Source organism: Muntiacus reevesi, chromosome 4 (assembly GCF_963930625.1).
Source record: "Muntiacus reevesi chromosome 4, mMunRee1.1, whole genome shotgun sequence".
NCBI classification, from domain to species: domain Eukaryota; kingdom Metazoa; phylum Chordata; class Mammalia; order Artiodactyla; family Cervidae; genus Muntiacus; species Muntiacus reevesi.
Genome location: NC_089252.1, coordinates 106,283,695 through 106,311,694, shown reverse-complemented (window position 1 = coordinate 106,311,694; position 28,000 = coordinate 106,283,695). Strand labels below are relative to the sequence as shown.

General features: G+C 41.3%; 2 protein-coding genes across 37 annotated transcripts in view; one reads left to right on the top strand and one right to left on the bottom strand.

Moving 5' to 3' along the window:
- Position 1: 1 nt before the first annotated feature.
- UQCC5 (ubiquinol-cytochrome c reductase complex assembly factor 5) lies at positions 2-27,243 on the top strand. Of its 3 annotated transcripts, XR_010662987.1 has the most exons (5): positions 2-359; positions 3,143-3,230; positions 21,576-21,736; positions 22,185-22,291; positions 26,563-27,243. XR_010662987.1 is itself a non-coding variant. In XM_065933548.1 (3 exons), exons 1-3 carry the CDS (start codon positions 200-202, stop codon positions 10,343-10,345), a joined length of 261 nt encoding a protein of 86 aa, XP_065789620.1. In that variant the 5' UTR covers positions 2-199; the 3' UTR covers positions 10,346-11,216. The 3 variants fall into 3 exon arrangements, 2 of the variants coding, with proteins under 2 accessions (XP_065789620.1, XP_065789619.1); XM_065933548.1 differs by lacking the exons at positions 21,576-21,736; positions 22,185-22,291; positions 26,563-27,243 and adding an exon at positions 10,333-11,216; XM_065933547.1 differs by lacking the exons at positions 21,576-21,736; positions 22,185-22,291; positions 26,563-27,243 and adding an exon at positions 4,348-5,144.
- PBRM1 (polybromo 1) overlaps positions 6,761-28,000 on the bottom strand; it is a 105,127-nt gene continuing 83,887 nt past the window's right edge. For 15 of the 34 annotated variants that reach the window (XM_065933517.1, XM_065933519.1, XM_065933507.1 and 12 more), the window contains 8 exons: positions 23,886-24,069; positions 22,653-22,863; positions 21,833-22,034; positions 18,264-18,428; positions 14,757-14,912; positions 11,689-11,759; positions 11,363-11,579; positions 6,761-9,601 (listed from right to left, as the gene is read on the bottom strand). In XM_065933517.1, coding sequence (XP_065789589.1) covers positions 9,429-9,601; positions 11,363-11,579; positions 11,689-11,759; positions 14,757-14,912; positions 18,264-18,428; positions 21,833-22,034; positions 22,653-22,863; positions 23,886-24,069 — 1,379 coding nt within the window. In that variant the 3' untranslated portion in view covers positions 6,761-9,428. The remainder of the gene's footprint in view (positions 9,602-11,362; positions 11,580-11,688; positions 11,760-14,756; positions 14,913-18,263; positions 18,429-21,832; positions 22,035-22,652; positions 22,864-23,885; positions 24,070-28,000) is intronic. The other 19 variants (XM_065933533.1, XM_065933534.1, XM_065933536.1 and 16 more) reach the window with 3 other exon arrangements.

Sequence of the window (28,000 nt, the reverse complement as noted above, 5' to 3'; positions counted from 1 at the left end):
CCCCAGGTTCTGGGTCCGGACCTCAGCGCCCAGGTCCTTACCCTCTTCGGGCTCCACTGTTGACCTCCGTGGGGGCGGTGTAAGACCAGGATTGCAAGGCAGCCTGGCCGTCGGACTCAGCACGAACGGGCAGGGCGGCTTTGGTTTCATCCGGGCGCTCCAGCCTTCGTTCCGCCTTACCCTTCTCCAACGACCTCCTATGTCCGGCATGTTTTCCAGGGCCCAGGTGAGGCGGGTTCTGCAGCGGGTGCCCGGGAAGCAGAGATTCGGCGTCTACAGGTTTTTGCCCTTCTTTTTTGTCCTCGGAGGAACGATGGAATGGATCATGATTAAAGTGCGCGTGGGCCAGGAGACCTTTTGTAAGTAGGGGTGCAGCAGCCTCCATTTCATTTCAAGCAAGCAGGAGGCGGCAAAGGAACCATGTTGCTGGGAATATTGTTAGGTTGCAGACCTCTCATTCCGCTCAGCGCTGAGCTGCTTTTATCCTGCAGAAGGGCGAGTCGAGTCTCCCTCAGTGGGGCGTGGAGATCCGCCTGGGCTCTGGTATAAGCGGGGCGACAAAGATACATTGGTGTCCAACTTTGAGATCTTCCCAGCACTTAGATCGGAGGGCACGTGACTGCACTCCGGACGCTGTCCTTTCAAGCCTGCCAGTGACACTGTTTGGGCCTAAGGAATAGACTTGCCCACAGCATCTAGAAGCGGGATGGAAGGATATGTCTAAGCTCCTAATTGGCACGTCCAAACCCTAGAGGGATCTGGTCTGCCCCGCTTAAATACCACTGTTTTTACAGGCCAGAGTCATGGGTACCAAGGGCAAGCACTATAAACAGACTGCCTGGCACTGCTTTGCTGAGCACTAGCTCTGGACAGGCTAGTTCCTCTTCCAGAAAGACTTCCCAAACTCCTAGGCCCTTTCTGCTTTCTCCCTCTCCAGAAACACGATCACTTGTGAACTGCCAACCCTCAATTAAAGAATAAATTAGTGGTTTCTAAAGATACTTAATTCCTCTGTTCATCCATTCATTAATATTTAATGACCACTGATGTGAAGATAGAATAAGGCAGAGGGCTCCCCACCCCAGAAGAACACTAATGGGAGAGACAGATCATTCAGTTACTATTACGTGTGATCAGTTCTGTGAGGGGAAAGTGGAGGGAACATGGGATTCCCCAGTGGGGCACCTGAATTGTACTAGGTGATGCAGAGAAGGCTGCCTGGAGGAGTTACCATGTCAGGGAGGCCCAAAGATTGTCAGCCAGATGAGAGAAACATTGGTGGTGTTGCAAGTGTCTTCTGCCAGTGGCAAGAGCAAACTTGAGGGCCTTGGTGTGCAAGTATGCTGTTTGAGGGACTGAAGCAGGTGAGCAGTGTGAGGGATGGCGTGGTTTAAAAGGTGCCTGGAGGGGCCACAAAGGGACCAGAGAACCAAGACTGTATCCCAAAGGACTGAAGAGTTTTAAACAGCAGGAGGTGAACTTAGGTGGTGAATGACTTTTTCTGGAGAGCAAACCGGCAGGAAGACTTAGGCTGTATGGTTGTACAGGTTTGGGATGGTGGTTTAGACTAGGATGAGATGCCAAGAAGTGGGTAGAGTTGACACTCCAGAGGTAGTACTGACAAGGGCGTGGTGTTTGAGTGGACTCAGATGAGTGGAGGCTTCTGGTGGGGCAGCTGGGGCAGGGGGAACATAAGCAGAACAGTCCTGGGCTCCATTTTGCATGTGCTGAGGGGGGAGATGGTTATATAGATAGAAGGCAGATCTAGGCCTTAGATCTAGGTTAGTGGGTCACTCACATGGAGATTGTGATAAAAGTTAGAGCTTAAGCCCCAACATTTTAAGGGTGACTGAGTGTGGCCAGAGAGGCAAGGAGAGAAACAAGAAGGGTCTTTTATCATAGAAGACAGGCGGTTCAGGAAATTCAACAAAGTGAGTGGGAGGTAAGCTGTCTCTCCTCTACCAGGAGAGACAGGAGAATATGCAAATACTGATCAGGACAGAGCAGGTGGAGGGAAGCTGGATATACCCTGGCCCTTGAGAAGGTGCGAGAGGATGGGATCTGAGCAAGGCAGAGCAGCCCTTGGAAGTCAGTGGGAAAAGTTCTTTACTGACGACTTTTCTCTCTGTGCACAAAGAGTTCAAGGCCTTCATGCCTTCTCAAAGAGGCATGGAGAAGGAAGGAAGTTGCATCAATCTGTAGTTGGGGTTTTGAAGGTGTATGAAGAAGCTGGTACTAATAAGAGGGAATTTCAGCTGGTTTGGGCAGGAAGAGAGAACAAGGAGCTGAGGAAGTTAGTAAAGATCCAAGGACAGAAAGGCTGCTAGAAAGGGAGTAGGGGTTGTGGTCATAACAGAAGGAATTTATTGCTTCAGAGGAAACTTGCAAGCTGAGAAGTCAGGTAGATGAAGGGGGCTATTGCTTCCTATCTGGGGGTGGTGTCACCTGGGAAGGTGGCACAGGAAAGGGTCAAGGAACCTGAGCTGAATGCCAGCATTTTCAGAGACTGAAGAGTAATGACGGACGGCAGATGCCAGGGCAGGCGGTGGCAAATGGCAAGGCCCTGGATGAAAAGGGTGGAGAAGCAGCAGCTGAGAACAAGGAGACTGCCCTCACCTCCCTGCCCTGAATTCCTGGGTGTGACAGGAGCAGCAGCAGAGAGCTGTAGGGTTGGAAGTGCCTGAGAGGACAGTTAAGACAGATGATTTCAGAAAGAAGTGAAATTGCTAAGAGCTGTGCTGTGACATGACCCTGTCTTTGAGGACACTGACTCGACCCTGCCATTGAGAACTTTAACAGAGTCCTCCTTTATTTTTTTTTTTTTTTTTTTTTTTTTTTTTTTTTTTCAAATTATTTATTTGACTGCACCAGATCTTAGTTGCAGCATGTGGGATCTAGTTCCCTGACCAGGGATTGAACCCGGGGCCCCCTGCTTTGGGAGCACAGAGTCTTAGCCACCAGGCCACCGGGGAAGTCCCCAGAGTCCTCCTTTAAATCAAGTTGTGTGTTAAGCTGATTTGGGGATTAAACATTATTGCTGAGATTCAGGTGATAGATCTAGACTACTGGTTAAATTACTCAGATATGTATTTTTAATTCCTTAGTTTCTTAAAAATCTAAATAAAATCTTTATTTGATACAGATGACGTCTACCGCAGAAAAGCCTCAGAAAGACAGTATCAGAGAAGGCTGCAAGATGCATCAGAGACTGAACTTCAGCAGTCAATAAAGTAAATATGAAACTTTACTACTGCTTTCAACTCTTTAAAATGTATTTTTCAGGTCTCTTGTTCTTACACAGAACTGCCTTTATAAACAATTTTTCTAGTTTTCCTGTCCCTGCTTGAATACTTCCCAAGTCACTGATGGACAGCACTTGTGGGAAAATTATTTCCTACTGAAACAACGGAATCTAGTCTGTGAAACATTTCTTAAACAATTCAAGGATGAATCAGGGTGCTTTTCAGTGTACCCTAAATTGTGAAGTCCTTTGTTTTAGGCAACCGGGGATAACCTAACTTTTTGCTGAACCCAAATTTAGTATGAATGAAAGTAAGGTCTCTACTGTAGGGTCATTTAAACGAGGATGACTATGCAGACTGCATTTCTGCTAGCTACCAATTGGTGAACATTTTGCTAGAATGCAAACACACCTCACTCATGTTGTGAACACCAACAACCCATTCCCTTGTTTGACTCCACTAACATCAAGGGCTGGACCTCTGTGAGGACTGGGGACCAACAGGCTTCACTACCCTCTGTGAGGAAGATGCTTTCATCTAGCTGCTGGACACACTGCTCCTTCCCCCCAAAAGTGAATCTTCCTAGCACTGAGCAACCACAGACTTGAGTTAAATCAGAGGTTCAGGCTATAGGGAGAGTTTGCAATCTGACCCAGAAAGTTTCAATCAGGTGGTAGAAAAGCAAAGGCATCTTTCCAGGGTTGGATAACCACATCTAATATCTTTTCAAACAAAAAAAATCTACATATTAAAGAAGACTAAGTTGCAAAATCATTTCTATCTATTTACTCATGAATAAAAAAGCTGATGCTTAAGGCCACAGGTATTATCAAATTAAAGATCTCTGCCACAAATACATTGAAAACTAAGATCATGGCATCTGGTCCCATCACTTCATGGCAAATAGATGGGGAAACAGTGGAAACAATGGCTGACTTTATTTTTCTGGGCTCCAAAATCACTGCAGATGGTGACTGCAGCCATGAAATTAAGAGACACTTACTCCTTGGAAGGAAAGTTATGACCAACCTAGATAGCATATTGAAAAGCAGACACATTACTTAGTCAACAAAGGTCCGTCTAGTCAACGCTATGGTTTTTCCAGTGGTCATGTATGGATGTGAGAGTTCAACGGTGAAGAAAGCTGAGTGCTGAAGAATTGATGCTTTTGAACTGTGGTGTTGGAGAAGACTCTTCAGAGTCCCTTGGACTGCAAGGAGATCCAACCAGTCCATCCTAAAGGAAATCAGTCCTGGGTGTTCACTGGAAGGACTGATGCTGAAGCTGAAACTCCAATACTTTGGCCACCTGATGCGAAGAACTGACTCATTAGAAAAGACCCTGATGCTTGGAAAGATTGAGGGCAGGAGGAGAAGGGGACGACAGAGGATGAGATGGTTGGATGGCATCACCGACTCAGTGGACATGGGTTGGGTGAACTCTGGGAGTTGGTGATGAACAGGGAGGCCTGGCGTGCTGCAGTTCATGGGGTCGCAAAGAGTCGGACACCACTGAGCGACTGAACTGAACTGCAGGGATTTAAGTCAGTTCATTTATGTTAGAACCAACTTAGTATAAATAAATAGCCACCCACCACTCACCTCATTAAAGCACTACTGAGACACTGCTCAGACGTGGCTTGCGTATGAAGACCAGTGATGACAACAGCACCTGGGGGAGGAAGGTGGTCCTCACTCTCGCTTTTGTCACAAGAGTTCCTGGTGACCCTAAACCTCACGGTTATTTTAATGATTAGACTGTTGCACAATACATTTACATTGTGACCTAACTCCATCCCCCCCCCTCCCCCGGCCCCCGTTTTAGAAGTTTAATACTTTGTACATACATAAATATGTAGCATACATACTTTTACAAAGAGAAGTTGTAAATTATAATAAAACCATCAGCTACCTTCTGTGTCTGCTATGGTTTCCTTCCCGCTTCCATCCCAGAAACAATCTCCAGTCTGAAATTCGTGCCTAACTTCCCTAGCGTTTTCCTCATCATCTTTTTTAAATAGAAGTATTGGAGTGCTGATTTAAGCAACAAACCTTTGAGGATGACACAACAATGTCTGACTTCAAGGGAAGTAGAGCAATTACTGTATTAAATTGAAGATACTTTCAAAGAACATTAATTTGGATGGTACAGAACTAATTTTTGTTAAACCATTGTGGAGGCTTTTAACTTTGCCTCAGTTTTTTAAAGCCTTCTACTAAAGGAATATGACTATGCACTTATCAGACACTAGGGTTATTTAACGGAGCTTTAATAGTTTAAAGAGCAATGCTCTTATAAGCAGCTTACAGAAGCGCAGTGCCCCCTACTGTGAACTACACAGACAAAAAACTTACATTTAAAAAACGAGGATACTTCAGGATGACAAAAATCTAATTAGCATTTACTGCTAGAAGTCGATGTCCACTGGGGTGCTAGGGGAACTACCTGGGCTTTGGAACTTCACTTTATCATCTGAATGGATAGGGAAAGGACCCAGGCACAGAGTAAATACTCAATGAGGGAGGGCTATCTGTGTTCATCTAGCAGTCCTGTTTTGAAAATCTTGCCTGCATCTCTGAAGCTATAGCAATTCAATTCATCTGTTTTTAGAAGTTTGGCTTTTTCACACTGAGTTCCTTTTCTTTAAAAAAAAAAAAACAACAACAACACTTGGACCATGGTGTTTTCCAGAACAATCTCTCCTAATAAAGTATGCATGTGCTTTAGTCTTCACACATTTATGCGCAATCCACAAGATGTGCATTCTACATCTATTTGGGGGATAGAGTCTATTAATTTGTTCAGGTATGAACTTTCATTCAGCTGACCTAGCAGACTTCTGAATGAAGAGGGAATAGAGTAATACTTAGAAGTATTGCTCAGAGTATGCAGGGGGAATGTTTAACTATACATCAACCATCATTCACAGTATGTTCATGACCACAGGTGGCAGTACAGCCCTAAACTCTTAGGAGAACCGAACCACAGGGATTTGCAAAGTGATATTAGAGGAAAACAGTTGGTTGATTTTACCAACACTTTCTGTTAAAAGTGTGGCCATTTTTTAGGAGCTTATAAGCATGATAAAAATATTTCCCGGCCACTTGAGACAAGTCTCCTCTGGCCACACATCTACTTGAGATGGGTTACACTGATTTATGATACAGGAGATGCTTCCTTACCTTCCACCGTCAGTAACAACTCCCTCTGCGACTTTTAACTTCAACCTGCACTGCTGAGGCAGTGTTAGGAATCCCTGACTGTCAGTCTGAGAGGTGTGGCAGGGGCACATCAGGCTGCGGTGTGATTACACTCGGCTTCTGTGGTAATGCAGCCTGAGCCCTGGACCAGGGTCGGGACACTGACTTTTGCCGGTACCTGAGGAGTGCTTTTCCTTTAAATTGGCAGCTGTATCCCTGTCAGCATAAAATCAAGGTTTGCAGGAATTAAACCTGCTAGAAACTAAGCATCTTTCTGACACAAGTTTTAACAGAACAACCAAACCTGGTTAATCCCAATCACTTTGCAAACTCCATTTTTATTTGGATTAAAAAGCTTTAGGTGAACAAACATATGATACATACATATAATAAGACTAGTTACCACTTGAACCTTTTTTGATACAGAAGTTAGAATAAACCAAGTTTTAATCAGGTCTGAAAATGTTCAAATTCAAAAGTCAACAACACCAATTTGGAGATTTTACACAAAGAAGAGTCCCCTCTTAATTCTTCCTCATAGGAAGAAAAGGGGGAGGGCGGTTCAAAAAACAAAGCAATTCAAGGCCTTTTAAATCAGTTAGCTGACATACTGTTTTAAACCTATAGGTCTTTCCCCCCACATAAACTTACATTTTGAAAACATTTAGACTATTATACTTTCTAAGCCATATCACTACGGTTCCTAAAGCTCACGGAAAAAAAAAAAATGTATAGTTCACGTGTACCTTTTAAAGTCCATACATTTTTTTCTTTTTCTTTTCTTTTTGGAAAATGGCTGACCTCAAATCTTATATCCTAAAATATTAACTGATATTCTCCAAGTCAATATACAGAAAGACATGATTCTAAAATAAATACATAAGAGTTTAAAAAACAACAACAACAACAAAACTTCCTCAGGGCCTGCCTCGTGGCCCTCCGGCCCGGCTCTGCACTGCCTTAGGGAAGCCCCTGGCTGGATCTATGGTTCCTACAGCACCTTAGACACTGGGAAGGAGCCTGGAGGAGGAGTGCTCTGGCTTCTATTGCCCCACATAGCCCACAGTGAAGAGTTTTTAGAGGCTTCCCAAAAGAAGTCTCTTCCAGACCTTAAAAAGGGAAATAACATGGGTGCATGAAATAAATAAATAACTTAACCAAAATTAAATTTCAGGTTCTTTGGTGTAATTCAAGGATGCCTAGAAATAAAATAATCTGATTGTATTATACAGTCCATGATGAAATGGCCCAAATAACCAGGAACTGAAGATTTCCTTATCTGATTCAGTTGAACAATAAGGTACTGACATACTACTGCAAAACATTTCTTAAAATTCAGAATTATTTAAAATACTTGATGCAAATTGAGATCCAGTGGTTGACTATAGGCAATTAAGAAACAAGGACCTTCTGTATTTAAAGTATCTAGATACAAAGAGACTTTTTTCCATTCTGGACTCTCTTGTCCCCATGATTTAGTAAGAATAGTGATTAAATATCCAGGTATTGATTCATACCAGATTAAAAGAAAAAAGTATCCTCTGAGAATCACTCAATTTACAAAGAGCAGTGGAAGCTTCACTACAATGGCAACCATCTTGCTACAATAAAGCAGGTTTCAAAAATGCTGACTGAAATACTGTTCCACATTTGATGCTTTCTACCTGTCTGAGCATTATATATTGCCTCCAATTGTTTTTTTCCAGGATCATATGAGAGAGACAGGGTCATCAAACCTAAGTGTCTGGGATCTATAATGGTCTTTTTAGTGAGCATTTTCTGAAATTATGAGTCCCTTCTGAAATTCAAAAGCACAAGCTACATTTTAAAATTATTTCAGAAAATCTTAAACTTCTGGCTGAGAATTACAACCTGAAACTTTGGAGGAAAAAAGAAAAAAAAGCCACATTTGATGAGGAAAGAAAGCATACTAAAACATATTTGCATATGCAGGCAATTCAGCCTCTTACAATCATGCTTCTGAAACAGCCCATATCCAGTTAATGCACTCCCTTCCCTAAGTTAGGTTAGGTGTTATGTTTAATAAATCACCCTCCAGCACACCTCAATGCTTTCTTCAAGATGAATTTCGATTGTTTCAGTGTAAGAGATTTGAAGTTTTAAATCGTCTTAACATGTATAGGCATAAATCGTGAATTCATTATAAAAAGATCAAGAGTACCCTTAAACTTACCTGCCAAGACTAAACATAATTCAGGGTTGTGCACATGTTCTGCAAAGATAACTGACACTACAGATGTCTAACTCAGGGCAAGAAAAAGTGCTTTCTTCCTCCGGGTGTCCGGGAGACGTACTAGCTACAGAAGACTGCACAGAGCTAACTTCAGATTTCTGAGTTACTAGAGCAAATGTGCCATGTCTGTCAAACATCTATCAAGTAACTAACAACCTTTTACTTTTCCTGGAAGAAACAGTTTTTGCACAAGTGGCTTAAGATATTTAGGCACATGAAACAGACACAAGTACACCCCCATTCTCTAAGATGTAAACTAGGACCAACTTCACATTTCATTGTCAACTTAAACTAATCTGTAAACTCTTTTGTATGTGTTTTTTTTTCCATTTTGTTTGTTATTTAAAAAAAAACAAACAAAAATACCAACCAAAAAAATGAAAAACAAAAACCCCAAGCCAAGACAAAACCTCTGATGGTTTCAGCTCTATGGCAACAAGTAAAAAGGTAAAACTCCGAGTCTAAATATACAACCAATTATGAAACTGGTTTTAAACGAAGGAAACATATGCAAAAAAAATCTTTGTGTATTTGATAAAGTCAACTTAATATAACAAAAACAAATTGAAATAGCTTATTAAAAGTGTCCTTATATAAAAATGGCCTTGTGATGTACAGTAAAATGCAATAAAAATTGTCATCCTTTTTTCCTCCCCCCACCCCCAGTAACTAAAATGGCTACTGTTCCACAAAACTCTTTATGCTTCTATAAAAGAAACGTAATTGACGTGATTAAAGGTTTTCTAGATTGTATGCTTGGCGAATGTTGAGGGTGTCTCGGAGCATCAGATCCCGAAGGCGCCATAGGGCATCTGCCATGGTGGTGTGGGCCCCTTTACTTTTTAGCCAGTGAGAGGGAAGGCGGCTCTCCTGTTCTTTTGACAAATGGACATCACGTCTTCGAGCTGAAAATGGAAGTGTGGACAGAGAAATGTAAACATCAGTCCTAAGGTCTGATAGATCTATTGAAACGTGAAACATTTGCTATTTACTAAATATTATGAAATTTAACTCTGCAGAATATTTCCCAGAAAATTTCATATATTGTTTTATAGGCATCTTGTTTTGTTTTGTTTTGTTTTTTTTTTACTTATTTGCCACACCTCATGGCACATGGGGTCTTAGTTTCCTGACCAGGGATTGAACCCATCCCCGTGTAGTGGAAGCTTGGATTCCTAACCACTAGACCACCAAGGAATTCTCTGACATCTCTGACAACCTAGCCAAGGATGTCTCATTTCATGCTTTACAGTTTAGAACTAATTTCTAACAGTTACTTCACAAGAGCTGCACAATGTAACAAAATTACTAGAATTGGGAACATTAAGAGTTGTACAAACAGCTAAAAGATCTGACTACTAGCATTTTGTTGTAGGCACTCCTGACACTTAATAACTTCAATACTAACAAAAATTCCTAAAAAGGTAAATGTGATGAAAGGGAAAACTATCTACTACTCTTAAAAGAAATCAAATGATCAAATCTGGCTTAGAAATGAAGAATGAATTGTTGATGTTTTGTCGTTAAGTCATGTCTGATTCTTTTGTGACCCCATGGACTATAGCCCGCCAGGCTCCTCTGTCCATGGGATTCCCCAGGCAAGAATACCAGAGTAGGTTACTATTTCCTTTTTCAGGGGACCTTCCTGACCCTGGGGTCAAACCTGCATCTCCTGCATTGGCAGGTGAATTCTTTACCACTGAGTCACCCAGGAAGCCCCTGAAGAATGGATGGAAACTTCCGAATTTCTTTGGAAACTTGGCAAGTTATTTCAGTATGTACTGAAAATATGTTAAGCCTGCTGAACTACATGAAGTGAAGTGATAGATTAGAAACATGTCTTCCAATAGTACTTTTATCTTTTTAAAAAATTGAGATGAAATAATTTTTAATTTGCCCAAATGCATCTATGCTATGCCCAAATGCCTGAAAAATAGTTGAAAAAATTCAGAATATACTTATTGAGATAGCATTGATGTTTATGATAAAAGGAAGCTTTGAAACTCAGCAAAAAAAAAAAACCAACTTTCAGTACATAACATCAATATACAAAACTGCAAACACTTCAGCTAAGTATACATTTTACTTAAAAAGGCCTTCCTCAGGTTTGGTTCCAGATCATGACAATAAAGCAAATCATATTAATTTTTTGGTTTCCCAAGTGCAAGTAAAAGTTCCATTTATACTATACTGTAGCTTATTAAGTGTGTAATATAGCATCAGGTCTAAAAAAGCAACATGGGTACCTTAATTTTAAAAGACTATATTGCTAAAAACTATCAGGCATCATCTGAGCGCTCAGCAGGTTGTAATCATTTTATAATGGTAATGTCAAAGATTGTTGATCACAGATTCACCATAACAATTATAATAATGAAAAAGTTGGAAGTATTGTGGAAATTACCAAAATGTTAACACAGAAACACGAAGTGGCCACATACTATTGTAAAAATGGTGCTGACAGACTTGCTCATGGCGGTGCCACAAACTTTAAATTTGTAAAAAAAAACCAGTATCTGAGAAGTGCAATAAGGCAAAGTGCAATAAAACAAGGTATGCCTGTATAAGAACAATGGATACTTATCCTGTAATCTGTCAACAGCAGCAGGAGGACTTTGATAAAGCATAGATTTTGAAAAGGCTTCTTCAGAAAGAGCTCTCCTTACCTGCCAGGGTCTGGTCCCACTTGCTAATGCTGTTGGACTCAGCACTGAGTCCTTCAATGTATTTTAGGTAGGCCTCTGAGTGGAGAAGCCGTTGGGTCTTCGGTGGGGGAGCCACAAACATGGGTGTTGTTGGCTGCTGTATGACGGGGGGGCCGGCAGGGTGTGGGCCAGGATATGGAGGTGGTGCCTGCTGCCCTGGAGGCCCCAGAACACCTACCTGAAAGAGCACAGATACACGGTGAGGGGGGAAATACTCAGCCCATACTCTGAGAAAGAGGGTAACTTGAATTCTGTTGAGTCCTAGAAGATCCAACTTGGAGGCTCACCTGCTGTCCATACGGACTTCCACCTGGCGCTGGAGTCCCTACCATAGGGGCCACTCCTTGGTTCATCACACCTATAATTCAGAATTACAGGCACAATTAGAGGTTCTGAGATGAGAAGACTGAAAAACTGTCTGATAAGAAATGTCATTTAAAATGCAAACCTATGATCACTGCCCTGAGTCTTTGTGGACAGGAGCCCTAAGCACCCAAAACAGGATGTAGCATCATATAGAAAATTCATGTTCTTTTGTTTTCTAGGTACTCTAAATACAAAGCTAGGAGAATCTGTCAGATGTATATTAATTACTCATGGCTGAGAAATAATTTGAACTCTGCAGAGAATTCTAATATTTCCCTAGGTAAGCTATAGTCAGAATACAACTCTATTTTCAAGGCCTTTTTCTTTCAGGAACAGTTTCCAGCACCGCAAGCCTGTGCTGAGTATCGCAGTGAGCACTGCAGCCAGGCTCGGCTGTATGCAGTGTGCTGGGACAGCAGGGACCCAGGGCGGAGGCTGTGCGAGCACACACAGCAGTGACCTCTGTGGAGGCACATTCCTGCTGTCCCCGCACAGGCTACCAGCACTCTGGTTCTGACTAGTCACTGATGTCGGCAGAGAGGGGACACTGCCCTCTGAGACAGCGGATCATCTGCAAGCAGGGCAGCCCTTGGTTGCTATCACCTCAAATGCAAAATGACAAAGAGAAAGAGAAAGATCCCGTGGTCTCACTACATTTAGTCTTTGTACAAACTTCTCCTGGTGACTCCTCAACAAGCAATTTCTGTCTCATACGTCCTGGTTGATAATAATGTGATGTCCTAAATTTAGCATCTGGGGCTATTTTAATCTCAGGATCATCCATTTTCTAGTGTCATGAAAACAGAGAAAAAGGCAAGGGACCCAGTTTGCTAAAAACTAACAAACTATTAATACAACCAAAACCCTGGCGAGATATTATTTAAACTTTAAACAAGTCCAGCTAGCTGCATAGAAGGATGAATAAGAGCTAGCTTTGTATTCTATAGTTTCTCTGGATTAAAAATGGTGTTATTTCGACCAGGCAGAACTGAATCACTATTCTAAGGTTCAGAATTGCTAAATATCAAGAAGTATTACACATCTGTTAAAGAGAAAATAGTAAGTGAAAACAAATTTTCTGTTTACAAAGCAGGGATTTTGATATTCCAAGGACCCAGAAGGGTACCTGGATCATAAGAGTAGGATCCTAGCAATTATCTGTCAGTGGGTGAAGAGGCTGCAGTGGGTAAGTTGCTGTTCCAGCAACATATTATTAACCCCTGCCCCCCAACCCTGCCAGGACACTCACGCACTTTATGTTTCACAACACTGGGGGGCTCCCTGAGCTGTCTGTATCAATCTTCGCAGGGCAGCGCAAACAAATCAGCAGCCAACCCCCTATGCTTCCTGGTTACAAATGCCATGCCATGGGGCAGCTGGTGAGACTGCGGGGTGACTCACCAGAGGAGTTCACAAAACTTCCTCTTCTTGAAGCCTGGTCGGACATGTGTGGGTAGATACTAAAAGAGGTTCTTCCCTGCCTCCCTGTCATCAGGTATGTTATGCTTTCTTCAAATGCATTTAGAATCTGGAGAAGGGGGACAGGGAAACATCTGTCCCCCAATACCCACCAAAAGGCCAGTTACCTAGAGGGTACTGGACTTAGGTGTGGTTCCTACCAAATAACACACACGCCTGGGGGTCACCTCCAGCCTCGTCTGACTGCTCAGTCAGACACTCTATGCCGAGGGGAGAGGGCACAGAATTAAAGCCAGCTCTATCTGCCACAGGGGCACACCCATTTTATGATTGACACTTATAGTCCAGCTTACTCAGTCCACCACTTCCATAATGAAACACCCACTCTCACAAACGTTTCTTCCTCCGGTTAGGTCTGCATCAAACATTTCTGGGAGTTATGGCCATTTTCTAAGCAACACTCACACCACAGACTGTCACTGGAGACGCTAGACCAAGCACCAGGTTGGCTCACCCTTCGTACTGTGGGGCATACCCTGTGAAGCGTGGTTTGGAACTCTTCATAGCTGTGGGATTGGTACAGCCAAGACTGTTATAAGCAAATCCAATGTTTCTATATTCTGTCATCTGGGCCAGGTCTTTAGCTAATATTCTGGATAACAGATCAAATGCTATTCCAACTCATCCTAAGGCCACTTTCCCTCCAACTAGATTATGTCTAAGGGTTTTTTTTTTTTTCTTTTTTGCATATGATGGGAACTGGTGATTTTTCCTTTCATAATAATCTTTCAATTTGCTAATTAATTATAAAGTAAAACTGTACCTATTTCTGAACTCCATTTATATGTTTCTAAATGACATAACTTCTGGGCTTCTGCTGACAGATGAACCAGTGTCTACAGTTACCAGGGTGGACTATGCTGTTCTTTAAATGCTATGTCATGCTTCTTCAGGGACTCAGACACAGAAAACTAGTTCAGTGCAAGTTCCTTCTCTCCCTTCTTTCTGTTCCTAGAAGGACTGACTGAAGACTTTCTGAACAGTCCTACATTAGCAACTCGGTAATCCCCTTAGAGGGGAGGTGTTGTTTGAAAAGCAAAAGATGGAGCAAGGGCTCTATACAAAAGACTCTTTGAGATCAGAACTGAACCAGAGGAAGAAATGGACCCAGGAGCAAAAACTGCTTTTCATGTGTGACTCTGAACTAGCCATTTGGGAAACTTCATTCAATAGAGAGAGCAGACCATGTCTATCTAGGCTGTGTCTGCTTTCTGAGCATTTGCCAAACTGTTTGGGGGCTTCCAGAGCACGCCCCCTGACCCCTCATCTGCCGAGTCTAGTTTCTTGTCATGTGTCCCGTGCCGCTGCTAGGCAGCCAGTGCTCAAGGGCACAGGTGCTGAGCCACCTGCTCAACACACAGGACAGGTCCTGCAGCTGACATCTCTGGGGTTCTCAGTGAGGGAAGCCCTGCCCACATGGGCAGCAGGTACCTCCTGGAACAAATGGCTGAGGGAGGAAAAAGAGAATATGAAGATGAGATTAATGAGTGAATGAGGATGAAGTTCTTACCCGGTGGTGGGATGCCCGGGAGGCCGGGCACACCTGGCGGAAGATGGTGGGGTGGAGGCCCCCCAGGGTGAAGTGGCTGCATGCTGCCCATGCTAACAAGGCCATCAACTGGGCCCTGCAAAGGTGGAAGGCCTGGCGGATAGCCACCCATCATGCCTTGAAGGATACAACAAATTTCAGACATGCATCATTAACATGCAACATGAACTAAGTAATAACAACCCCCCCCCACATGCACTACTAATGAATAAAGCGCCCTTAGTACTGCATGATATAACAATTAGTGCAATTATTTTGTTGCAATAATGAACAAAATAAAACATTACAAATATGAAATATATTTCTGGATGAATTAGTACTTAGTATATTATTATTTGTAGTTATTCTCCCTGGGATAAATACACTGCATGTTTTCAGTTAAATAATAAAGAGGAGTTGTAGTAATAGCCTTATTGCAAGCTGTTCAAACAGAGTGACCAGTTCTGTCTACTGCGAATCTAATGAACAGTATAAACCCCATCATTCCACTATGCCCACACTCATATGCCTATCACGGGTACACATGAGGGGAAACTGAAATGGAGGAAATGAGGCGTACAGCCCTGATCACAAAGCATGGTTCTCCAGCATGGGGGGAGGTGGGCAAGAAGTTTTCAAGACCTCTGTGTCCATTCCTCCTCCCTTCTAGCCCCGCCACTGCTGGTAAGAATGGAGCATGCTTGAGCTTGAGCTGGGGAACAGCTAAGAGTCATCACAATGACTGATGCTTCATCTTTAGATTTCCAAACATGATAAAATAAAGATAAAACCTCCCCCCTCTCTCTGCCCCACCTCAAGCCAACCTAAGCCCAGGTCACTCAGCAGCTTGTGCGCAGACCTTAGGAGGAACAGCTGGAGAATCAGGCTCTGCTGACATGAGAAAATGCCAATTGTCATCACTGTCTCCAAGCGCACAAATGTCCTCACAGACCTTCAGTTAACAGGGAACATTTTAAAGGAGGTACAGAATTTTTCTGAACAGAGGTTTTCATTCCTTTATTTTCAAAGTGCATCGTCACAACACAAAATACTTTATGCTAGCTAGGGAAGAAATTTCAACAAACAAGTATTTTTGGCAAAAAGAGTGGAAGGAAGAAGAAAATTTCAAAATGTCAAAGACTCACCTATCAAAAGAACTTTAAAGCCACATGACATTTTTTTAATCAAGAAAAACAGATTGATTTTTTTCTGGGATTTGAAATGATCACAATGAACAAGACACAAGGCTCCCCCCAAAATGCAATCATCTTTGGTCACAGCTTCTTGCACAAAGGGAGTGTTGAGGAATTGGTGCCAAACCTCATTTTTATATAATTCTCTTTGTATTATAGAGGGGTTCTAGATACAGCGGAAAACTGCAGATTCTAAGAATTTTACTTTTTGACTTTCCCTGAAGAATTGTTTGAGAGGTATTTATTTTTAGTCCTTTGAAGCTATAAAATTACTGAAAACTCTTTGAGATTGAGCTTGCCTCACTGGTCATATCTAAGCTAAGAAACCTACAATTACACAAATGATTAAAATAAGTTTAAATAAAAATACCTCTGTACATAAACTAGGACTATGAATTTCCTTTTTCTTAGAGTTTAGAGAATAAAGAACAGACACCATAATCTTAATTATGAGAAGATCCAACACTATCAAACTGTCTTTTAACCATTACCACCAGATAGTTTTTAGGGATAAGTAGGTGGGAATTTAAGAATGTTAGGAGGCTTTGCTTTCAATTACAAAAGCCCATCTGAACGCAGCCTACACAGGCTGTGGTTGAAGAAATTATTAAGAACCGAAAGACATGACACTTGTCTTCATTAAACTGTACTTTGGCATTTATTATCCCAGTCACATGTGTTCAAATGAGCTTCAATGCTTGTAAGCAAAGCTGGTCTCAGACAGCAACAAGGCTAAGAATCAGGCACTATGCAACCTGTAAACCCATGGAAAAAATCACCCTCTTAGCTACAAAATTCGTGCTGTGGACCAAAGACTGGTTCCTGTAGAGAATGCTTGCCCTGCACTCCCATGGCCCAGAGGTCTGGGCACCATATACTTAATAATGGAGCAGGGGCTTTCTGGAAGGGGGCCTGCCCTCCTCACCCATCAGAGTTCTATGAAGTCATTCCCCAACAGGGAGCTAAAATGCTGCAGCTGCTGTTTTTTTAATGTTTTTAGCTGTTTGAATTCATTTTGTTAATGTGTCCCTGGGCTTTTTAGTCAAGGGCACAGTGCTAGAATATCACACATCAAATAGAACAAAAGAGAATGTCAATGAGGGAATTCTAACTTTCAAAGTCCCCATGTTCAAGGTCTGATTTCTAAAAACCTCTGGAACCCCATTAACCAAAATGGGCCATGGAATAGAGCAGGCGATTATGAGATTTGTTAGATCAACATCAGTTACACTGAGAGTACTGAAAGCCATGATTCAGATGTGCTTTGGCGAGTGCAACTGCTGAGTTCAGCGACAGTGCATCTGAGAACTTGCCATCACAAAAGGTAGGAGCGACAATGGAAGAGTTATCCTATGCTACTCTGCCTTAAAAAGCAAAAAAAAGAAAAAAAAGCGAAAACAAAAACAGCATCCCAGTGAGCTTGTCTTGAACAACACTATCTTGGACTCCCTGCAAAGAGGTCAGACTGCTCGCTTAAGAAGAAACACAGCTTGGATGAACCTCACCAGGCTTAGAGAGATCAAACAAGAGGGACCTAAGAAGTGGTCTGCAGGCTTCTCACTGGAGACATGTCAGACAAGAATATTCAATTCAAGAATGGCCAATTTTGCCATGGCTACCAGAACCAGAGACAACACACACAAGCAAACCACATTCATCATTTTCTTTTCTTTTTGGAAAAATATGTGACTGGGATACTAACAGAAAATGCAGTTTAATGTAATTAAATAGAAAAGCATTACAGAGTGGGCACAATGAATTGAATAAGGACTTTGTATTCTACTTAGCAGTCATGCACGTTGGTGACCAAGAAAGGATTTACAATCATTGTCAAAAATCCTTTTAAATGGTCAGTCTTCTAAAGGATGGCTGCAGCAGAACAAGGCAAACTGAATACTGGGATGAGACGGGAAAATCATCATCTCCTAAAGACTAGTTTTGTGTTTCCTCTTGGGAGTCCCTCCAGAACAGAATCCGGGTTCTGTTTATATTGTCTGCTGTAGAGCTCAATCCAGAGCAGTCTGGGGTGCAGAATATCGCCAGACCATGCCCACAGCCAGGGGAGAGCTGCTCTCTACCAATTCCCAGGGTTGGGCCCAGGGCCCATTTCTGGGGCAGAGGGGAGGCATTGCCCATAAGGGAAAGGCGATATAAGGACAACATGGATGATTCAGACTCTGAATCTGCCGTGAGAAGAGCCTAGAGACTGTGGCCTACTCCTCATTGGAGAAAAAAAAAAAAAAATGAAGGAATTTCTTAAAGTGGAAAAAAAAATGGTCTTAGCTCCTGTTTTTACCTGCAACAGGTGTCAACTGCTGATTGAGCATCCCCATTGGTGTTGGTGGTGGCACCACCCCCATGAGAGCCCCCACAGGGGTGCCTGCTCGGGGAGAAGCACTCGGCTGCTGTTGCTGTGCTGCTCGCTCTCTCTCCTGCTGCTCAGCAACTTTAGCTGCCCGCTCTGCAAAGGCATTTCAGATTTTCAATTCTGTTTTTAACCCAGGAATTCAAAATACCATCCATTGCATTCAACAGGACTAGTTAAAAAAAAAAACAAAAAAACAAAAAAAAAAACACAGGCAACAGTTCTGTCTCAATGGAAGGAACAGTAGATGACTAGTCTCAACACAGGAGGAGTCGGGCCGATTTCACTCGGTAACCTAGCGTCCAGCTTTCCTATCCCATCTTGAGAACTGGTCTGCAAAGATTTCAAGAATGTTAAGACTGCAACACACATTCAGAAAGCACAGATTTTATTTAAAAACGTCACCAGCATAACCAACGTGGTTAATCTCACAAGGCACCCTGAAGATGAGAAGCGCTACCATTATTCTAGTATTAATAGCATTACAAATTTTTTAAAAATTTCAACATGAAGCAATTCCATGGCCCATTATAATTTTTGGCACAATTGTTACTTACTATATTTTCCTGATATGTTGCACCCAATTTTACTAAGATTTGAGGACTCTTGTCATTAGTCTCATGGGGTTTAGCAGCTGAAGAAAATTAACTCTGTAAGGGAAAAGTAGCTTACTGCCTCCTCCACAAGGTTTTAGGAAAATAAACACTAAACTGTACATTCTAATGAAGTGAAGAGGTCATGTTTAATAAACCCCAAAGGAAAAAAATGCATGGTACTCCAGGCTATAGTCATCAGAAGCAGGAAATTATATGTATACACATATGAAGCAATGGACAATGTACGGACAGAACCAGGTTTCCTGAAGCTGAGTTCAACACTGACCATGAGTCATCCTAAATCAGCAGAAGTTTCAGAATTCATACTTATTTCATCCAAAATGTGAGAGGAGCATTAGCTTGTGTGCCAGTTCTGGGCTGTGGAACATCCTTGCTACACCCCTCACTCCTCGGAGCTACTCTTCCTGCATTTCCATGGCCAGCAGCCCCAACAATCACAATTCCCAGTCTTTTCGGGAGCTGGCAAGGCTGGACACTGACTGTCGAACTCTAGAGATGTGCATTACCAAAGCTCCCACAATAAAGGTTGACTTTGCTTCACTGTTCATAAATAGGAAATCCTTTCCACTCTTCACATGGACAAATTGAGACTGGCAGAGAGATGGACTTGTCCAAGAATACAGGCAGAACCAGCAGTAGCCCTGATTTCCTGGCATCAAACGCCAACTGCCACACGTTAACCCTCCAACATTGAATTCAAAAGGCTACCGCTGGCTGATATGAGGAGGGGGCAGACAGCTCACGGTCACATGGCTTTAAAGAGCATCGAGAAGCAACAGTTCCAGTCCTCCTTTGTGTAAGAATGTGAAAGTCAAGCAAGTCAAAGATTCCTTGGCTGCGACAGTTACCTGCAGAGACCTGTCATCACTCACTACACTGTCCCAGTTTACAGATCCTCTGTACAGTGAACGTGAGGGACAAAGGCCATTTTAACAACTCATTTCTTTGAACTAGCATTAAAAAAAAAGAAAGAAAAAAGAAACACTGATGACCTAGACCCCTACATTAAGTTCTCATATTTTCATTACACAAATGACACAATAAAATGGGAGAGCAAAAAAATGAAGTTGAAAAAAGAAAAGTTCAGGTCTAAGGATGTAATATTGGACCTGTTGGTTTTTTCTGAGAGGAGTCCAGTTAGGCTGTCTTAGAAAAGAGAATTATTAATTGAAGTCAGCCAAACCAAACTTTGGGTTTTGAACTGAGTGGGTCAGAACACCACAAGCTCAGACTTTGTGTCTTTGAGTCACATAACTCCTCTCGCTAAGTTCTCACTGAATTTCAGACTCCCCTTAGAATCTGGGAGAATTTCCCAGAAGTTGTCACTCTTTCTTCTCTTCAGTTTGGCTCCAGCATTTTTACTTTCACCTTATCTCCAGACACATTTCTCTGTTCACACTCTTGTTCACACAATTTCTTGTTTACACTCTTAAGTAACCAGTCGTGCAGTAATGGCTTCATTTTGTCCTGGACCAGGCTTTATAGCCGTGTGAGCTTCATTTCAAACACTCCTCCAACTGAGTGATATATCTGGGTCTTAACTTCCACTATGCTTAGAAATACCAATGCTCTCCAAGGGTGTAGGTTCTTAGAGAACTGAGTATGATTTCTCAAAGAATGTTCCATGAAATATTAGTTCCTCAGGATATTAGCAGATAATACACGAATACCTGATCAAGTTTCAGAAAATGCCAGGTGGAAAAAAAAAATAGGTCTTAACTGCAGGTTTAAAGACTTTACTATGGCAATATGCATGCTAAGTTTCCAAGAGAGAAAGTATTTGGAGTGCTTCTCAAACTGCTTTTGCCACAAATGTTTTCTGGCTGAACATCTTGTAGGATTAGTGTTCTACAGATCCTTGGGGAAGCCTGTCAGATAATTTTATTTTTTTATTTTTATTTTTATTTTTTTTTTTCAGATAATTTTAAAAATCAACTATATAAAAAATGAAAGGAGTAAACTTTTTTTTTTTAAAAGGAGTTTCTTTGGAAACTCCATAAAGTTTAATAAAGGAGGCAGCCTTGACAATTAATTTATTTATGCTTGTTGGAAAATAATGGGTTTGGACCCCATCAAGAAGGGTAATGGTGATCATTGTGGTCAATTGAGAGAGGGCTTTAAACTGTCAACATGAAGCATTGTATAAAATTCCAAATGAAAAAAATACAGCTCTGCCTAACCTAACTCATTTCCTTATTAAAGTCATGCCTAATATTAAAAAACAAAAAAACAAAAGATCTCTATCAAGTATCTGTCTCTAATGGTTATGAACCGCCAAATCCTTGAATGATAGCTCACAGCCCCAAATAATTTGATTATAGAGTAAAAGGAAAATGAAGGTAGTTGAGCTTTATCAAAGAGAACCCAAGTACCTTAAAAGTAGTTATAAATGCAGCACAGGCCAGGAAAGGCATAGAAAACCAGGCACTTCAGCCAAGCCTCAGCCTGGAGTTTATATGGCTTGTCAAGAGCCATAATAGAAGATCACTGATTTTAAAAGCCCCATTTCAGATGAATTTTAACTAAAATTGTATCTAACATCCTTGTACGATCATTCCCCAGCTCAACACACATGTGCTTGTAGGACTTAATGAAAGAAAAAAAATCATGCAGTTTTTTTAAACAGCTAAATATTTGCAAAATTTTTGGAAAGAAAAAAACACCACCACACTGAGATCAGAGGCCAAGTCAGAGGCAGCACTTGCTCAGCTGGGACAAGGCTGACACTTAAATCGCTGGACGGGAGCCATTTGAGACAGTCCCCAACACAAAGTTCATGTGCAAGTGGTAAGAACAAGAGATTCAACCTGTCTAAGCTCGTGCACTGCTGAAAACACCCCCTCACTTACAAAGCTTAGACTGTTGTGCCTATGCCCTATTTACCTTCATATTCTGCTTTCTTGGCTGTCTCAAGGTTTCTCCATTCTGTCCCCACCAGTCGGCTGAGCTCCCCAAAAGAGTAGTCTGGGTGCTGGGCCTTAATCACAGCTCTCATCTCACTGCTGAACAGGATGTAGCCACTCATGTTGATCTTCCGTTTGGAGCCTTCCTTCTTTGCACTGCCTTTGGCAGATTTGGGTGTAGACTGTAAGACAGAAAGCTCTTATAATGCATCAGAACACTGCATCTCGTCAATTACTAAAGGTTTTTGTAAGCCAAAAACGTCCAATTCAACAGCTACTGTTCTACAGACATCTTCCGTTTATAGTTGACCATTTTCTTATTCAAAACACAGCTATTCCTGGCCTCTGACCATACAAGAAAAATGGAAGTTCCACTGAATTCCATGACTACAATCTATAATGGTGACCTCACAATCAAGGCTTGAGAAAATTCTAAATGGTAAGAAAATACCTATAGGGATCACCTTAACCAAAAGATGGGCCTAAAGAAAGAGACTAAAAAGGTACGAGCAATAAAAGCTAGAGTAAGAGAATGATGTAATTCTTGTTTTTTTTTCAATGCAAGACAAGGAGAGCTTCCTAACTAAACCTGCCACTAAAGCCAGCTATCTATGAAACTTTTTTATAAAGATATTACATTTTAAATTATTAGTGGCATCAAGAAAGGAAAAAATAAAATCTGTTCCTTCTTGAAGAATTCTAGATTGAAGCTCCCATAACAGAGGGGCTGGATGTCTCCTTCCTTTTTACTGCAAACCAGAGCTAGGAATAAGACAAGTATCAGGAACCGCCACCTTCACCTGTGGGGGTGTGTAGGGCATGAGATCCAGCTCACTGGCCAGGGGAGTCTGAAGTTGAGGTAGAGAAGGAGGCTCAATGACCTCACTATCCTCTTCTCCCATCTCTTCAATATCATCATCTCCACCTTCTAACTCGGCAAATTTAGCTTCTAGCAACTGGATCTTCTTTTCCAATAAAGGTGAGGGCTCCTTCTGAGGAACAATTGGTTTTCTAGAAGAAGGGACATAAAAATAAATAAATAAAATGAAATCACCTGACATCAATCCAGGATGGATTGGAAAGCAATGTTCTGCCTTAATACCTAGAACCAACTTTCTGTAATCTGCCATGTGTACTCTTAAGTCCGCAAGGGAAATAATTAAAACATACATTTATAAAGTCACATCTACTTACAGATGCTTGCTTTTTAAAAAAAAAAAATTATTTATTTGGTTGCATCAGGTCTTAGCTGAGGCATGCGGGATCTTTAGTGCAGTGTGAGAGCTTAGTCACCCTGTGGCATGTGGGAATCTTAGTTTCCTAACCAGCAATCGAACCTGCATCCAGTGCACTGAAAAAGTTAAAGCGAAAATGAAGTCGCTCAGTCGTGTCCAACTCTTTGCGACCCCATGAACTGTGTAGCCCACCAGGCTCCTCCGTCCATGGAATTTTTCAGGCAAGAATACTGGAGTGGGTTGCCATTTCCTTCTCCAGGGGATCTTCCCGACCCAGGGACTGAACCTGGGTCTGCCACATTGCGGGCAGACAGTTTACCATCTGAGCCACCAGGGAAGCCTGATGCATTGAAAGGTAGATTCTTAAGCACTGGACCACCAGGAAAGTTCTCAGATGTGTGTTTTTAAGGGATTCTGCTGAATACAAAAGCACTGGATCCAAAGCTGAGATCTAGTTGCCTATAAATACTAAGAAGAACTTCTGTAGTGTACAGAACTACACAATCTCTTAATAGACAGATTATGTACCAGAACCAAAGATTTCTGCCTCCATATCACAATTACTGAAGTCTAAACGAAAAGGCCTGTTCCAGCAGTCACCACATCTCAGCAGATTATGAGGATTTTCCTTTAAAATTTAATTAAATTAATATCTTCTATTTGAAATGTCTACTGCTCTAGTTTAAGACCTAATAAAAAACAATAAAAACCCACCCTGGACTATGCAATTTTGATATGAGTTTTACTGATATCAAAGGAGTTGAACTGCTCTTTCTTCCTTAGTTTTTTCAACTTTACCTGAAGTAATAAATTTCATCATCTACCACTTTAGCAGAGAGTGAAAACCTCTTCAGTCCCTTAAATTTCTTCATCTGCTTGTCACTCTCGTTGTAGCGGCTCTCACAAAGCAGAATGTCATTTTCTGGAATTTCAGTTGGCCTACAGGAGAGGAAGTCCTTGAATGACAACACAGCACATTTTCCTGAAAGAGAAAAATTTTGGAGAGAAAGGAGTTACTGTGGTCATAGATAACAATTATTTTAAACTTTTAAATTAATATAGTCACATGATTAAAATTAGAAGATTGAAAGGGTATAAGCAGATGTAAGGATAGATATGTAGATCAACAGACTAGAATTAAAAGTCTAGAAATAAATCCATATAACTGAGTTTTTACAGGTAACTGATTTTTGACAAGGGTGTCAAGACAATTCAATTGGGGAAAGAACAGACTCTTTAACAGGCAGTGCTGGAACAACTGGATTACCACATGCAAACGAATGGAGCTAGAAGCCTACTATATACCATATACACAAATTAATTCAAAATGAATCAGAGACCTTAATGTAAGAGACACAACTATAAAACTTAGAAGAAAAACATAAGTATAAACCTTTGTGACCCTCTATTAGGCAATGGTTTCATAAATGTGACATCAAAATCACAAGCAACTAAAGAAAATAAAGATAAATTAGACTTCATCAAAATGAAAAACTTCTGAGCTTCAAAGGACACAAAGTGAAAAAAGAGCACATAGAACAGTGGAAAATATTTGCAAATTATATCTCTAGTGAGAGTCTAATATCCAGAATATATAAGAACTCTGACAAATCAGCAATAACAAAATAAATAACTCAAAAAACAGGCAAATGATCTGAACAGACATTTCTCCAAAGAAGATATACAAATACCCAATAAGCTCATGAATAGATGCTCACATCATTAATCATTTAGAAAATACAAATAAAAATTGAAATACCACTTCACATTCATTACGATGGCTATTATGAAGGGAAAAAAGTCAAATGAAACTTCCGGAAAATACCACGTGCTGGTAAGGATGTGGAGAAGCTGGAACCACTATATGTCACTGCTGCTAATGTGAAGTGGTACAGCTGGATGTGGAAGCTGGACTGTAAAGAAAGCTGAGCGCCAAAGAATTGATGCTTCTGAACTGTGGTGTTGGAGAAGACTCTTGAGAGTCCCTTGGACTGCAAGGAGATCCAACCAGTCCATCCTAAAGGAGATCAGTCCTGGGTGTTGATTGGAAGGACTGATGCTGAAGCTGAAACTCCAACACTCTGGCCACCTGATGTGAAGAGCTGACTCACTTGAAAAGACCCTGATGCTGGGAAAGACTGAAGGTGGGAGGAGAGAGGGACGACAGAGGATGAGATGGTTGGATGGCATCACCGACTCAATGGACATGGGTCTGCGTGGACTCCAGGAGTTGGTGATGGACAGGGAGGCCTGGCATGCTGCAGTACATGGGGTCACAAAGAGTCAGACACGATTCAGGAACTGAATTGAACTGAAAGTTGATCCAGAAATTCTACTTCTAGGTAAATATACAAAAGAATTGAAAGCAGTGACTCGGATACACATATACCAATGTTCACAACAGCATCACTCACAATTGGCCAAAATATAGAAATTACCCAGATGTCCATCAACAGATGAATGAATAAACAAAATGTTACACATACCTACAGTGAAATACTATTCAGCCTCAAAAAGGAATAAAATTTGGATACATGCTACACCATGGATGAATTTTGAGAATTTTTTATTTATGCTAAGTAAAATAAGTCAGACTCAGGAAAAATTTTGCATGATTCCACTTACATAAGATACCCAGAATAGGAAAAATTCATAAAGACAGATAGTAAAATAGTGCTTATCAAGGGCTGGAAGAGATGGAAATTATTAGCTACTGCTTAATGGGTACAGAGTTTCTATTCGGGATGATGAAAAGTTCTAGAAATGGACAGTACTGATGGCTGTACAATACTGTCAGTGGGTGTGCTACAGCCCACAGGGTCACAAAGAGTCAGACATGACTGAACAACTAAACAACAACAACAATTTATTTGGCTGCATCGGGTCTTAGTTGTGGGATTTACAAATGGTGAGTTGTGGGACTTAAAATGGTTAGCATATCACTCATATTGTTTTACATCTAAATTTTGGTGCAAAATAATATATTTTAAGGATCACTGCTGGTATTAATAGTTCCCTACTGGTGGATGTTCAGTTTCTTTTCCAAATTTTTGCTCTCTCACTGAAGCAAGACTAAGTTGACATACTTTAAGACATATATCAATTTGCACATGAATGAGTACATCTGAGGAATAAACGTCTAGAAGTACAAAAGCTGGATCAAAGGGTACATATACTTTGATTTTTATAGGTATTATCAAATTTACCTTTCACAGAGGTGATGGTAATTCATAAACCCATCACAAAGTGGGCAAATGCCACTTCCCTATATTCTTGTCAACTAGTAAACATATGAATCTTTGACAATTTGTTGTTTTTTTTTTAAAAAGTAGCATCTGGGTAATTTTAACTTACATTTCTCTACTGGCTTAGGTTGTGCATATTTTAAGAACCACTGATAAACTTCTCTCTGCTCTCTTTAATCTTTGCCTGTTTTCCTACTGGATGTTGATCTTTTTTCCTAATTATTTAATAGGAGTTCTTCATATATGACTTCCCTGGTGGCTCAGACGGTAAAGCGTCTGCCTACAATCAAGATTGCTGGGAGAAATATCAATAACCTCAAATATGCAGATGACACCACCATTATGGCAGAAAGTGAAGAGGAACTAAAAAGCCTCTTGATGAAAGTGAAAGAGGAGAATGAAAAAGTTGGCTTAAAGCTCAATATTCAGAAAACTTAAAATCATGGCATCTGGTCCCATCACTTCATGGGAAATAGATGGGAAAACAGTAACAGTGTCAGACTTTATTTTTTGGGGCTCCAAAATCATTGCAGATGGTGATTGCAGCCATGAAATTAAAAGACGATTACTCCTTGGAAGGAAAGTTATGACCAACCTAGATAGCATATTGAAAAGCAGAGACACTACTTTGCCAACAAAGGTTCGTCTGTCAAGGCTATGATTTTTCCAGTGGTCATGTATGGATGTGAGAGTTGGATGGTGAAGAAAGCTGAGCGCCAAAGAATTGATGCTTTTGAACTGTGGTGTTGGAGAAGACTCTTGAGAGTCCCTTGGACTGCAAGGAGATCCAACCAGTCCATCCTAAAGGAGATCAGTCCTGGGTGTTGATTGGAAGGACTGACGCTGAAGCTGAAACTCCAATACTGTGGCCACCTGATGCGAAGAGTTGACTCACTGGAAAAGACCCTGATGCTGGGAGGAATTGGGGACAGGAGAAAGGGACGACAGAGGATGAGATGGCTGGATGGCATCACTGACTCGATAGATATGAGTTTTAGTAAACTCCGGGAGTTGGTGATGGACAGGGAGGCCTGGCGTGTTGCAGTTCATGGGGTCGCAAAGAGTTGGACACAACTGAGTGACTGAACTGAACTGAACAAGCGGGAGACCCAGGTTCAATCCCTGGGTAGGGAAAATCTCCTGGAGAAGGAAATGGCAACCCACTCCAGAATTTTTGCCTGGAAAATCCCATGGACGGTGGAACCTGGTAGACTACCGTCCATGGGGTCACAAAGAGTCGGACACGTCTGAGCAACTTCAGTTTCACTTCATATACGAATGAAATTTGATCTTTTTCTATGATTTACACTGTAAGTACTTTCCCAAAGTTGTCACCTGTCTCTGCTTCTGCCAAACATTTTAAACTTTTATATAGTTGAATTTATCAATCTATCTTATTTGGTTTCTGGGTTTTACATTAAGGATTATAAAAATTTGTTCCCCGTCACTTTCCTTTGGTATCTTTACTGCTTCTTTGTTCATTTAAGCCTATATTTTATCTGGGAATTTATTTTGAAGCTGATGTGAGAGCCAGATACAATTTTACTTTTTCCAAACTGCTACCTAACTTCCAAGTAGCAGGAAAGTAGCTATGGTGCTTTTGTTGAAAACATAGCTGCCACGAGCTGGGGCTGGCAAAGGATATCAGTTGGGGCAAACAGTAGACAT

Coding starts and splice junctions, on each gene's coding strand:
- UQCC5 (XM_065933547.1), top strand. CDS start 200: ATGTCCGGCATGTTTTCCAGGGCCCAGGTGAGGCGGGTTCTGCAGCGG. Junction 360..3,142: donor CGTGGGCCAGGAGACCTTTT/GTAAGTAGGGGT, acceptor TATTTGATACAG/ATGACGTCTACCGCAGAAAA.